A 13,884-nucleotide genomic window follows, 5' to 3' on the forward strand; every position below is an offset into this window, starting at 1 on the left:
GACACCAGTCATTGGGAACTGAATACAATCAGCAGGAGCAGGGGAGGGGAGCCCAAGGAGGAAGGGCCAAGGAGACAGATGGACAGATAAACATAAGAAGACTCATGCCCAAAAACCTATATTAAGGATGAAGTGTAGGAGAAGAGAAATTTGAGAACACAGCCAAAGACACTTGCAGAGGAAGATCTGAGGGGATGGGATGAGGAGCTAAGCCTTCTGGGGAAGTGAGATCCTAGTGCCCAGGTGGTGCTGGAAAGGGAGTGGGCAGCCCTGCGGGCTGAGAAGCAGGGAAGAAGAGGAAGTGTGCCAGGCAAGGCATCTCTGAGCTGTCCCTGGGCTCCTGGGTGAGGACCTGTACTATGATGCCCAGGTCCCAGCCGAGGGACCCCAGCTCCTCTCCCTTCATGGGCTGCCCAAGAGCAGAACCTGGCTGGCCCTGGGCCTTCCCATCCTGAGCCAGGACCCTCTGGTTCCGGTGTCAGAGCCAGCCTCTACCATGCTCAGCCCCTGCCAAGCTAGCACCTGGGGCCTCTCAGGGCCACTTGGCTGCCTAGAGCCGATGAGTCCCAGCCCCAGAAGGAATTCAGTCCAGTCCATATCACTGGCCAAGAACTTATCCAGACAAATGCAATTCCAGGTTCTTGCCTATCCGTCAAAACACCCCTGCCCCTTAGACTTTCTGTCCCATGCTGTCCTATCTCTGCTCTGGCTGGTCCCCTGCCCAGGAAATTCCCTTCTTCCCTAACTCTGCATGGTTAAGCACTACCCACATTGAATATTTATTTATATATTTATTTATAACTGGCTTCCTTCTAAAAATTATTTAAGGAAGCTAAGTCACTATCATGCAGGGCCTACCCAGTTTAACTTCTATTTCCTTGTTGAAGCTTCCCTGCATACCAACCCCCTCCAAACAAACAAACCCTCATCTCACACACAGGTGGGATTTATCACTTCCCCCTCTCACCTCCTATTGAACTTCATTTTTTAAGACTACTGTGGCCCCTCTCCTGATCTATCTTGTATTATTATTACCATTTCTTGTCACTCAATTTTCCCCAACTGCCACCTACTCCACCTGATCTGGTTCTCTTTAGGAACAGGGACCACCTCTAACTCATCTTTATATTTATAGAGGCCAGCCTGGTGTCTGGCAGGTAGTTAAGTGCTCAATAAATGTTTTCTGAATGACTGAAGCCAAGCTGACTGCCTGCTCCCTCTCCTGGTCCTAGAGAGCCTGTCACGAGGAGAGATCATCAGCCTTACTAACTGGGACTAGAGATGACAAAGGGATGCCTAGGAATCCCTCCAGGCACCTGGGCTCTCAAGACTCTGCGGCTCTCAGGGATGGGTCAAGCCAGTTGCCTGATGGGGACGCCTGCCAGGGGCCAGTAACCTTCACCCAGCCCAGAGAAATCCCCAGCAGGGAGCTGGGCCAGGTCGTGACAGGCTGGCTGCCAAGGAACAAAGGTGGCTTGAGTACCCTTGTGCCCAGCATCCCAGGCTGACACTGACCACAGGTGGAGGTGGAGGGCCTGGGGGCTCCCGGTTCCCAAGGCCCAGCTGCCTCTGTTCCTGCCTGCTCCTCCCCCAACTCTCCAAAATAGCCCAAGTTTATTTTATCCCTTCCCCCACTTTACACCCCACCCCAAGTGGTGACAAGCAGAAACACCTCGTCATCCAGAGACAAGATGTTCAGAGACAAATGTTGGTCTGTTCAGAACAAGAGAGGAAAACAGAAAACAAACCCAGGAGGAGACTGGGAGGCTGCCTGAGGGCAGGGGTGGGGGGAGGCCTGCAGCCCTTGGCCTAACATTGCTTCCGCTCCCGGGAAGGCGGTAGAGCGACTGCCCTGGGGCATGCTGGCACTGCCCTCCTAAGGGTGCTGCGGAAGCTGGGGCACCCAGCCTCCTGGGCTCAGGTTCCTGGCCCTTCCTCACCCAGACGGCATGGGACTGCGAGTCCTGGCCCTCACTCGGAAGCCTGTCATGCCCACCGGCTGGCTGGTCCCAGGCAGCACCCAGGCCGGAGAAGCTGGGGCCTTCAGATGGGGTGAGCAGGAAGCAAGCTCTGCATTTCCTTCCTAGAAGGCCTCGGTTTCATTCCTCTGCCTGGGCCACGGAACACCTAGTCTCTTCTCTTAACCAAGCCCCCTTTCTTTCTGTCCTATAAAAAGCCCCACAGTGAGGGAAAGAAAGAGAAAGCAAGCTCAGGTGTGAGCAATTCTAGGGAGCAAGGAGACGGGGGCTTTAGTTTGGAGGGGGAAGTGAAGGGATGGGAGGAGAGCAGAAGGGCCCTCCCCTCCCCGAAGGGCCCTCCTGAAGTCAGAGGCCCTCTCCAAGCAGAAGCCCCAGGAGGCGGCCGAAGCAGGGGACAAGCACAGACGTGGATGCACAAGATCTGGGCTTGGATCCTAGTTCCACCACCAGCTATGCGACCTTGAACAAGCCCCTCTGGGTCTCCGTTTCCTTCTCTGTAAGCTGAGGTTAATAATCCCTGCCTCACATGGGTCAGATATTAGAAAAAAGTGCAGGTGTGCCAGCATCTGACAGCTGGCAGAGTGGATGCCCAAGCAGTATGAAACCCCAGCTGCCGCTGCCTCCTGGGGCAGTGGGATCCTGTGGGGTCACCTCCTCTACTCAGAGGGGAAACACTATGAGAAAACTCAATCTAGGTACTGATTTAGCCAAAGGAGAACTATCATCCTTAATAGGGCCGATAACTGGACTAAAGCCAGCTCAGCCCCTGGGACCTCTGGAGACTGGGGATGAGGGAGGTGAGTGTCCCAGGGTCCCATTCATCAGGCCTCCTGTCTGCCCTCAGAAAAGGAGGAAGGCCTGATTCTAGAGCTCCGGTTGCTGCCCAAACCCTGACTGGTCCGCCTCAGTCTGGGAAGCCAACCTCACCATTGCTGAGCCCTCCCTCTGCCTGGGACCATGGGCAATGGGCAGAGGGGGACAGGACCAGCCTGCCTCCTGTGCTTGCTCCCAGGTGAGGCCATGGGAACAGAACCACAGCAGCAGCCGCCCATGGACCCAGCCGCTGTGAAGGGAGCAGGGTGGGCACCCAGGCTGGAGCCTGCCTGAACAGGAATGGCTCTGCGGGCCAGGCCGGTAGCTAGGCAACAGGCTCCCATTATCAGCTCAGTTCACTTTCCGTTTGTATCTGTTTTGTTCCTGTCATAACGCACTACTCAAATGACCAGCTGCTGTATGCGAAGAGATGCCCGGGGCAGCGCTCTGCTCCTCTGCCCTTACTGGCCCTCGGTGAGCACCCCAAGCCCACCGCAGTGCTGCAGGCCCCTCCCCCTCTTCCTCCAGGGAGACAGGGAGGAGGCCGAGGGAGGGAAGGTATGCGCACAGACCCAGGGGACAGCACAGGGGCAGGGGGTATTATTGGCCTGGGGTAAACAGAGCAGGGAGGGCATAGCCCCAGAACCCCTGCACCTCAGACCCTCAGGCCTGGAGGCGTAACCGAGTAGTGTCCCTTCTGATGTCCCCAACTGCCCCTGGTTTTCTGATGTCATCCACAGGAGTTACAAAACCTCAGGCCACCTCCCAGACCAGAGTAACAAACGATCCACCTCAAAAATAGCCTCCTTCAGTGGCAAGAACATGTTATCATCCGAGGAGCAAGGGCTGGGTAGTGAGGGAGCCCTGGCTTTGAGTCACAGCCCACCACTCTCTAGCTGTGTGACCTCAGGCAAGTTGTTTACCCTCTCACAGCCTCAGTCTATTAAATGGGGATAATACCTCTGCTGTAAGTTTACTGGGAGGATTAGAGATTAACGCAAAGTACCTGCATGGTGTGCTCAATAAATGGCAGTTGTTTATCAATTAATTTTTTAAACTTTTGTATTCTCACTTGTATGTCCCAGGAACAGCTAAAGGCTTGCCTTTGCCTGTGCCTCTCAGCAGGAGGCAAGCCCCTTCTGGCATGAGTGCCACCAAAGCTCCATATAGCTGTGCACATCAGTATTAACAACCAGAAGGCAGGATACTTGGGGTGATTTGCTGGCTCTATTATTTATTAGTTAAGGATCTGTGATGACACTTAACATCCCTGAATCCTGGTTTCTTCGTTAAGTGGGAAGAATTTACCCAGCCCAGCCCCAAACTTCTGACCTCAACTGGATCACCCTGGCTGCTGTGATTCTACATCAAAAGGGCCAAGTATCTTGGGCTCCTGGAGGATTTCCAGGGGCTAACCAGGCTCTGAGCTTACTCAGAGAGCCCCGGCTGGACCACTCTGCAGTGAGTTGAGGAGAAAATAAACTCACTGATGGTACAGCCCCTTGGAATCAAAGGGGGAGGAACCTGAGCAGATGTAAAGTCCTCAGAGGCCCCAGAATGCTCGGAAATAGGGCCCCTAACCACCTCATCTCATTCCTGCCTCCCTGGCTTGCCCCCTTTGCCCAACTCCATCAAGCTAAATCTGCCTTCTCCTCCCTCACCCCCAACTCCGAAAGAGCCTGAAGGATCTGCACTTGTCTCTGCCCTCGTGCACCCAGCCGAGAGCGAACACTAGCAGGGTTAGAGGACTGCATGAGAAGCCCATGGGACTCACAGCCAGCCAGGGCCAGAGCAAACAGAAGCAGCACCCTAGCTTTGCTCTCAGTCCCGGAAGAAGGCCCCTACCTTCCAGTGGCTGCCCTGGGATGGTATGCCTCAGCCAGAGCCCTCTGCTCCTCCCTCCTCTTCCACGCAGGAGATGCATGTGCCCTGGTAGAGCATTTATGCCAGCCTAGCTCCTCCCTGCAGCCCCGTTTCCCAGTCTCCTGCCCTCCCCTGGGGGGGTGAGGGGAGTGTAACTTTTTCTTCCATGACTGGGTCGAAGCCCAGCACAGGAGGTGCTGGGGAGCGCGGCAGGGCTCTGAGACTCACTAACATGACGACCTGGGATGCCAGAGGAAACTACCAGCTTCCACAGCAGGGGGCAGTCCCCAGACCCAACACATCACGCTGCTCTTTCCTGTCTCCCAGACAGACCCCAGCCAGGCTTCAGGCTGCCAGCCATGAGATCAGACACCAACCCCCAGGGGTCTCTTTTTTTTAAAGAATCTAAAGCCATCCTTCATGGGTGTTTTTTTCTTTTTAGATGCCCAAGCCTACCTTCCCCACTACTGCCTTCCACCTAAGCGGGTTAGGGGAAACTGGACTGACTTGGGGAGGGGATGGTGGGAAGGGACTAGATCTTGCCTAAATCAACCTACACTTCTCCCCCCTGCCCCCATCCCCATCACCCATTTCAAGCAGTAACCTGAACCAGGGCTTTCTGGGAAGCCAATTTGTGCTGCAGTAGGAAGAAAGAAGCGGCAACAAATCTGGGATCATCACCAGGCAGCCTGTGGCTGGCCACTGGCTGCGGGAGCCTGAAGGGCCCGCAACATTAATAACGCTCTTCCTGTCTGACTCTCCCCTCATCCCAGCAGAGGCCAGGACAACCCAGGTGTCCAGGAAGCCTCAGGGGCGTGGCGTGGGGCAGGCATCTTGACTTATCTTCCTGGGAAAAAGAAGGGCTCTCCCAAACCTGGTTGAGAGGTCTGGGTTCTGGTCCCAGTTCTGCCTGTTATGGTTGAAGAGGCTGAAACCCGTGCCCCCTTCTCTAGAACTCACAGTTCCTAGCACACTGAGCTGCTGGGAGGATTTCAATGAGATGGGACACAGGGAACTGCCAGAGTAGCCACTTACACTCTAGTTTTTTCCCCCAAATCCTGCCTGACCCCAGCACAAGGCCTCATTCCAGTTCTCCAGGACTCTGTCCTTCAGAGGAATTGGGAGTAGATGTAGTGAGGCTGCCTGTGCAGGAAGAAGGGGGTGGAAGAGCTCAGCTAAGAGCACCCCACTCGCTGGGAGGGGATGCCTTAAAGCAGGAGCTGGGATTAGGTCCAAGTAGTAAGTCAGGAGTGCAAAAGTGTGCAATCTCCTGATGAAGCGTTGGGGGCGAGGATGATTCCCCTGGGGACCCACGGAAAGCAGGGGAATTTGGGAGGGAGGCGGTGGTAAAGTCGGTCAGTCTCGGTCTGAGAGAAGACCCAGACTCCTACCACTCACCCTGGCCGCCCGGGAGGAGTAGGGATCCTCGAAGAGCGCCCACATGCGGGGCTGCCAGCCGCGGCAGCCCCCGGACCCGGCGCCGGGGCCCGCGCCTCCCTCGTGGGGCCCCAGGCGCTGCAGGGCCAGCTCCCGCTCATCGTCGCCGGCCTCGTCGCCGGGCCCCGCGCCCCCGCCGCCTCCGTCTGGGCTCTCGAAGATGTCGAGCGCCTCCTCGGCGTCGCGGTGCTGCCGGTAGGTCATCCAGCAGCAGGGCTCCACGTCGGTCTCGTCGATGCCCCAGAAGGTGAGCTCCTCCTCAAACAGAGGCCCGCACACGTCGGCGGGGCAATGCAGCTTGCCCGTGCGGTAGTAGTTGAGCACGTAAGCAAAGACGCCCGGGTGCCGGTCGAAGAAGAACTCGCAGCCACCGCCGCCGCTGCTGCCTGCACCACCGCCATCGGACGCGGGCCGGCCCCCGCCGTCGGGATCGGCCAGCCAGGCGAGGCGGGTGCCCGGTAGGGTGCGCAGGGTGCTGCGGTAGGTCTCATGTCGCGTGCCGCCCACGTTGATGATGATCTTCTCCGACGCCTCGCCCTTGGCCATCTCCTCCTTCAGACATGTTTTGGACGGAGGCTTGTTCCCCGACTTGCGCCCGCGGTAGGAGGAGACACACACCGAGCTGATCATAAGAAGCGCTGCGGGGCTTCGGCTTGGGGCGGCCGCTGCCCTCCAAACACCCTTCCAGAGGAGGCAGCGTCAGACGGGGGAGGGGGAGAAGACCAGGAGGAGGCAGGAGGCCGCGGCGGCCCCCTCTGCGGCGTGGCCCTGCCCCTGCCTCCCCCCCGGGGCGCGGAGCGGGAGGAGTTGGATTTCTCGGGGGCACAGGTGGTTGGGGTTTGGGCTGGCAGCGCCGGGGAGGGAGGCAGGAGGAGAAAAGGAGAGCCGAGGACCCAAGCGAGGCGCCCGGGAGGCAGGGCTAGCACACACACACTTCCCCCGCTAGCACTGGACACCCAGACGCTCGGGGCCCGGGACACGCCCCCCTGCACCCCACAACAGACGAGGAAGCGCACTGTCCAGGCGCACTGCGCGCGCTCACACTCACACGGGCCACCCTCCGGCTCCCAGTCCCCGCCGAGACCCGGGAGCGGCGGCGGCGGCGGCGGCGGAAGCAGCGCAGCAGCAACAAGTCCTCCAAGCGGCTGCCGGGGCCGGGCCGGCGCTCTCACGGCAGCCGGAGCTCCGCGGGCCCGGGCTGCGTGCGGTCAACACAAGGCGGCGGCGGCGGCATGTGGCCTCTTCCCCCCATTCATAAATCCAGCGCAGGGCACGGATGGCGGGCGGGGCGGAGCGGAACGCGGCGTTCGGGCGGGCGGGTGCTGCGCAGGGCGAGGCGGCACAAGGAAAACAAGCGCGCCCGCAGGAGCGAGCCTCCGGTCCTGCGTCCGCGGCTCGACAGCGGCGGGGAGCTGCGCTGCGCTGGGCGCTGCGCTGCGGGGGCCGTGCCGGGGCGGGGGGGCCTCGGACGGGGCGTCCTGCGCTGCGCCGAGCTTGGGGGCGGGGCAGCTCCCGGGAGCAGGGCTCTGGGCACTGCGAAGGAGTCTCCGGGGCGGCGGCCGAGCGACCAAGGACACCTGCAGGCTTCCTGGGCTGCGACAAGCGGGAGCCTCAGCGCAGCGCCCCGGCGCCTGGCTCCTGCGATCTGGCGGGGCTGAGAGCCACGCCATCCACGCGTCTACCCATCTCCGGGCGGGGCGCTGGCCTTGGCCCGCAGCAGGGGGCGGGCGAGAGGTGGCCTAGGGGCGGGGGTTGCCTCCACGCCGGTGGGCTGCGGCTCTGGGCGCTCTCCGTCTCCCTCCGGCGTTGGCAGCTGACGCCGCTCTCTGCTGGCGCCTTTTCCTCCCGGTGCCGCCTCGCCCGGGTGCGCCCTCCGCGGAGCGGAGTGGGCGGGGCGCGGCGTGGGGCCGACCCGGCTCGCTGCAGGGCCCCGGCAGCCGAGCTCTGCCTTCTTCCGCGGAGCCGAGCCGAGCCAAGCCAAGCCAAACCAGGCGCGTAACCCCCCCGCCGCCTGCACGCCTTGCGCGCCTCCGCCGCCGTCCCCTCCCGCCTCCCTTCGGCCCGGCTCCCCGCCTCCCCCGAGCCCAGAGCTCCTCCCACTGCAGTCCGGCTGCCACCCAAGCGCTCTCGACCCCTGACCTCTGACCTCCGCCCGCCCCTTCTGGCAGCTCCCTTTGCCTCGTCCCCACCAAGCTGATCGCTTTGTTGCCGGTTAATTGTGACTGACTGGAGACCGGGGAAGAAAGAGTGGAGAGATAGCGTCGCTAGGAGGAGGCTGCCCCCTCCTGCCCCAGACACTGTGTTAGGCCCTCCTGACGACTCCGCCCCCAACTGGGCCCAAGATCCCCGTGGTCTCTATGCTTGCGGCCTGTGTCACAGTCACCGAAGCCCCCGCGGTGGAATAAGGGACCCGGCGGCCTTGGGCAGAGAAGCAGCTCCTGGTTTAGGCGGGCGGAAGGAAACCGTAGCCTTGGCGCTGTTATGGGTGTGGGGCAGGTGGCCATGAAAGATCATTAGGTTAAAGCCGTTGCTTATCATTATCCTAGGGAGCAACCTCCTGGTTCTACTGTTTCACTCATTGCAAGTTGACTTTGCCCTTTTCCTGTCTCATCTCCCTTCTCTGATCCTGAGCTCTTCCAGACCGGACTGCTTTTTCATCTTAATAGCTCCCACAGTGCCTGCCTCTGAGAACCTGTTTGCTAAGTGATTGAGAAGCTGCTGTACCCAAAACATTAGGCACTAGCCCGACTTGACTGGCCTCATCCCAAGAGCAATGTCCAGATTCATTTTTTATTTGTTTTTAAGTCCAGACCTCTTCCACATCTTTAAATTAATCCTCTTTTTTTTAATTAAAAAAAAATTTTTTTTTTTACAGTTTTAGGCAAGCCTCCGTGTCTGTCCAGATCACTGTAAGAAGGATTTTAAAGCAGAAATGCAAGGTGATTAACACACCTTCCCTGGACACCTGTGTACCATCTTTTCCAGATCAGGCAGTACCTGGCTATACTGGGAGAAACAAGACAGGGGCTTGGGGGTGCTCTGAGGAAAGGTTAGAATAGAAGCCCAGTACAAATATGGGGAATCCTTATAAGCAAAATCTTGTCATTAATGAAGTCAGAAAACCAAAATAATGATGATGATCTGTGATCTGTACTAACATGCAGAAGAGGTAAATAGCATCCTGAACTGTAGTCAGAAACACTCATTTGCTGGCAAACATTTTGTGTCCAGTCTCCCTACCCCTTGGACCTGATGTCTGCATTTCAGAGTTTAGCTGGCTTTGAGTTTGCTGCAGGGGAAAAGAAATCTCCCAATTGTGACTGGGGAGAGAAGACCCAGGACTGGCCAGAAGCTGGAATGAGGAAGGAAGAACCACAGCACGGTTATTAAAGAATTGACTGTAATGAATAGCTTTAAAGCCCTATCTGGTTGTGTCCTGGCAAACTCCCTTGGGGTCTCTCCCCCACTTTCCATTCTTCAGGCTGGCTGAACTCAGTCATTCCAAGAAAAGGGAGAGGTTGGTGGGGGTGGGTGGGAGAAGTGAAAAATACCATCCCAGCATCCCACTCCTGAGTCATTTGTTCATTCAGTAAATATTTCTTGAGTACCTACTATGTGCCAGAAGCTGTTCCAGGAACTGAAAATCAACAAACAAAACAGAGCTCCTCCAACCTCGCCCTGGTAAATCTCCACCCTCTTGGTGCTTTCACTCTGTGGTGTTTGTAGATGGTGAGAAGCATGTGGGGAGATAAGTGGAGGGAGAAAACTGCCAGAGAAAAAGGAGGCCTGGACAGGAGGTCAGAAAGCTGGGGTCGGGGTAGGGAAACCCAGGAAGAGTCACTGAAAACAGAGGGCCCAGCCTGGGAGAGGCAGCGGGGTGAAAGTGCACTGGGTGGGAGGGCCCCTGACTCAACACACTGCCCGGCTCCTGGAGAAGGGAACTCAGCCAGGCCAGAGGCCTCCAGAGAAGACCTCACCACTTGCTGAAGGTTTTATCCTAGAGCTCTGGGCTAACCTGTTACCTGGGCCTCTCTGGAATTTTCTGGAGGGTTCATAATGCCGCAGCTGGCCACATAGGGCTTGTCTCCATCAATTCTGTATGTATGAGGTCCTGCTATTTCCGAAAAGCTCAGAACCCAGGAAGGAGAGAGCCCCCCTGACCAGACTGCCATGTGACAGCCTACTGTGGATGGGTGGGTGCTGCCCCCTGGTGGTGCTAGGAGACCCTGCTCCAGACCTCACTGGGCTGTGGTCATGGGAGAAAATGGGGCTGATAGGCTTCCGGTCAATTCCAGGACCTCAGGTATCTCTCCCATCTGGGACTTGGCCTGATCTCTCCCTTTTCCTTTCCTCCAAGATCTTGATGACCAACAGGCTTAAGCAAGACCACGAAGCAGTCACAACTGGAAATTCCGAATTCCACAAGCTTCTTTCCCTTTTCTCCACTTTCCTCCTCTGGATGCCCAGGTTTCTTCCAGCTGTCTGGAAAGAACATCCTTCTGGGAGCCAGTTCATGCTAAAGTGTCAGTCACAGTGGGTTTTCCTCAACAGGAATATAGGTATAGCAAGAAAAGGAAAAGAGAGCAATGTTTGATCCCAGAGTGGAACGGATGGGGGCGCTGTCAAGCACCTGTAGCCTTTCTAGAGTCCCCTCATATGAGGCCCTTGCTGTCTGAGAGCTGAGGCTGATCTGGCCAGTGGGAGGCTTGAGAGCCTGACATCAAAGCCATTTACCCTTCCCGTTTGCCCACTGGGAGCTTGGTGTGGGGCTCAGCCACTTTGAGGTGACAGAAGCTAGCCAATTTCCTCTTCATTTTTTTTCTGTGGACTCTGCTTGTTTTGAGGGGCTCCAGGCCTAGGAGCAGGCCCAATGGCTGCCAAGGCAAAGTCCTAGCCATTGATATTCACACCTCCCCCTTTTGGTATTCCAGCTCCTGCCAAGAACCAAACCCTCTTCCCTCAGGTCCAGGTCAAGGAACCAGCGTCCTTTCCCAGCCTTCCCTGCTTCCCAGACTGGTTAATTGAATTGCTTTATCAGTCATCATCATTGGGGCAGAGGGTGATAGAGCTTTTCCCCTCATGGAGGGAGAGAAGGGAGGGTGAGAGGAGGCTGAAACCTCCCGTGTGCTTATCACTTCACTTTATCCTGCCTCCCACCCCCACCCCCAGGCAGCCTGCGGAGACTTGCAGACTCCAAATCAAATGCTGAGAGCCTTCCCAGGAGGGGTCTGGGAGGAGCCCAGACACAGAGGACAGCCCACGGGGCCTTGCAGAGGTCAGCACAAGGGACGAAGTCAGGGCTGAGTTGCTGTGAAAATCCTAGTGAAGGTGTATTTGGGGCTCTGGGGAAACAACAGAGATGGCCTTTGATGGCCCAGCTCTTAAAGGGAAAAGACCAGAAGGGTACAGGCTACAAGCTCAGGCCTGGCCAGGACTCAGAGCCTCATAAACCATGGACTTGGAGTCAAAGGGCTAGAAGGGACCTGATTGTCAGCTCACAGGCACATTCTCCTTGACAGATTCCAGGCCTGTGGAGCAGCAGTGAGTGTTGGGAGACTGAGCTGGGCCTGGGCTTGGGCCAAGGGTCAAGAATGATATTGGGCCCACGTGGCCTCTGCATGTAGAACAGTGTTCATGGGATCACAGGATCAGGGCAGCTAAGGGGACTCCCGGAGCCCTCCTGGCTCAAGGCTGCCGAGATAGAGACCCAGGCCAGGTGCAGAGAGTGAGAGCACGTGTCCACACATGGTAGCTCAGGGCCCGGCTGGCAAGACTCCTTGGCACTCAGTGCTTCTCCATCTAGAAAAGTACAGCTTCCTCCCACCTGGGCTAAATTCCAGCAAAACTGGCTTATTCCATTAGAGTGGTTAATTAGTCCTGATGGGCCCGGTCCCCTCCAGCGGTGTCCCAGGGAAAGGAAAGCAGTTGTCTGGAGAGGGAGACCAAACTCTGGCTCCTCTTGGACACTCATGAAACCCAGGGATCCTTACCTGCTTGGGTCAGCCCTGGGAAGAACAGACAGACCCAGAAGCCAGCCAGCTCTGACCCAGGGAGCCCCAGGGTGGAGATTTGCTCTGCAGCTGGCACTGTGGCTCGCTTGGAGTAATCCTAATAATGGTTGGGTGGTTGTTGAGTGACACACATGGTCTTCTCCCCATTTCCCAGGGATTCTCCCCATGTAAGACCATGTAAGTAAACACAGCAGTGTGCCTGGCACCGGTGGGTATGACAGTGACAGGACGTGCCAAGTCAGATTTTGACTGCTTCTGCAAGACAGTAGAAGTACAAGGCAAGGGACCCCTGCCTGATCCTTCTTTGTGTATTGCCAGTGCTTAGCACAATCCTAGGCACTCAGAACACTTGGTTTATACTTGATGCATGGAATTAATGAGGCAGTGGGGTGAGGGTAGGAGAAGGTGGGAGCCCTCCCTGTCAGCATCTTGCTATCCTGGAGGGTGCACTGGATTGGGAGAAACCCAGTCCTTGACCCCAATTTTGCCCCCGCTGGGTTGACACTCAGATCGCTTCCAGCCCTTTGACTCCAACTCCGTGGTTTATGAGGCTCTGAGTTTCCCCTCTCTGGGTCAGTTTCTCCAACTATTCTACGAGGAGGCTGAGCCAGATAAGCACTAAGGTTTATATTCTGGTTACTATCGCTGTGAAACAAATTACCCGAACTTCGTGGTGTAAATCCAACAAGTGCTGTATTTTGCTCATGATTTTATGGGTCAGAAGTTAGGAATGGCTGTTAGACAGTCCTTGCTTAGAGTTCTTCACGCAGCTGCAGGCAGATGTCAGCCGGGGCTGCAGACATCTGAAGCTCAGCTGGGCTGAATGTTCGCCATGGTGTGTGCCTGTGGCTGGCAGTTAATGCTGGCTGTTGGCTGGGAGCTTGGCTGAAGCTGTCAACGGTACACCTGCAAACACATGGCCTCTCTGGCACAGGCTAGTCTCAGGGTAGTTGTACTTCTTAGGTGGTGTCTGGGTTTCCCCAGAACTCCCAACAGAAGTGGCATGACCAATTCTAATCTAACCTCAGAAGTCACATAGCATTATTTCCGCCATACTCTGTTGGTCAAAGGAAGTTTTTGCTCACTCAGATTCCAGGGGAGGAGCATGGACTCCATTCCCTCGAAGTGTTAAAGAATTGGGGGCTTTTTTAAAAAAAGCCACCGTATCCCTATGGTCTGTAGAATCCTTTTCCTCTAGCCCAAGGCCCTGTGGCTGGAGCTGGCTGAAGCTGTGTGGCTGTTTATGGCTGTTTGTTGGGGGAAGCATGATGGTGTGAGGGATTGGGGAGACACCCACACTTCTGATACTCCCTTTCCTTAAAACAGTGCCTTCTCTCCCCTCCTTCCTTGGCTTCTTTGAGTTTTAGGCTTTCAAAATAGCTCTGGGAGAATGACTCACTGCAAGGGTGATGGGGCCCCCAGAATGAAGCAGGCCCCATGGACTTACTCCAGTTGCAAGAAGGAAGGAAGCTAATATTTAATGAGCACCTATTATATTCCAGTTTGGAAAGAATTCTATTCTGGATTCCAGTAGGTTTTCCAGAAGGAGTTCATTTTTTCCTCCCAACACCTCTGCAAGGAAGCGTTTTTATTGTCATTCTCCCTTTAGAAAGTGGAGGTTCAGAGGGTTCAGGGACTTGCCCCAGGTCATAGGGTTGGTGATAGAGTCATGATTCAAATCCACTTCATGCTACCTGCCCTGGGCAAGCATGCGGCAAAAGAAGTTGTCTCCCATGCCCCCCTCATGCCCTCCTCTTCCTGTCTGCTTGCTATACCCAGGG

At 56.6% G+C, this 13,884-nt stretch overlaps 1 protein-coding gene across 11 annotated transcripts in view; it reads right to left on the reverse strand.

Moving 5' to 3' along the window:
- Nucleotides 1–6,727, reverse strand: part of KCNC4 (potassium voltage-gated channel subfamily C member 4) — a 72,886-nt gene extending 66,159 nt beyond the window's left edge. For all 11 annotated transcript variants that reach the window (XM_082366211.1, XM_082366212.1, XM_082366206.1 and 8 more), the window contains exon 1: nucleotides 6,054–6,727. In XM_082366211.1, coding sequence (XP_082222337.1) covers nucleotides 6,054–6,722 — 669 coding nt within the window. In that variant the 5' untranslated portion in view covers nucleotides 6,723–6,727. The remainder of the gene's footprint in view (nucleotides 1–6,053) is intronic.
- Nucleotides 6,728–13,884: the final 7,157 nt, after the last annotated feature.

This window comes from Balaenoptera borealis (genome assembly GCF_965194805.1).
Source record: "Balaenoptera borealis genome assembly, chromosome: 1".
In the NCBI taxonomy this organism is placed as follows: domain Eukaryota; kingdom Metazoa; phylum Chordata; class Mammalia; order Artiodactyla; family Balaenopteridae; genus Balaenoptera; species Balaenoptera borealis.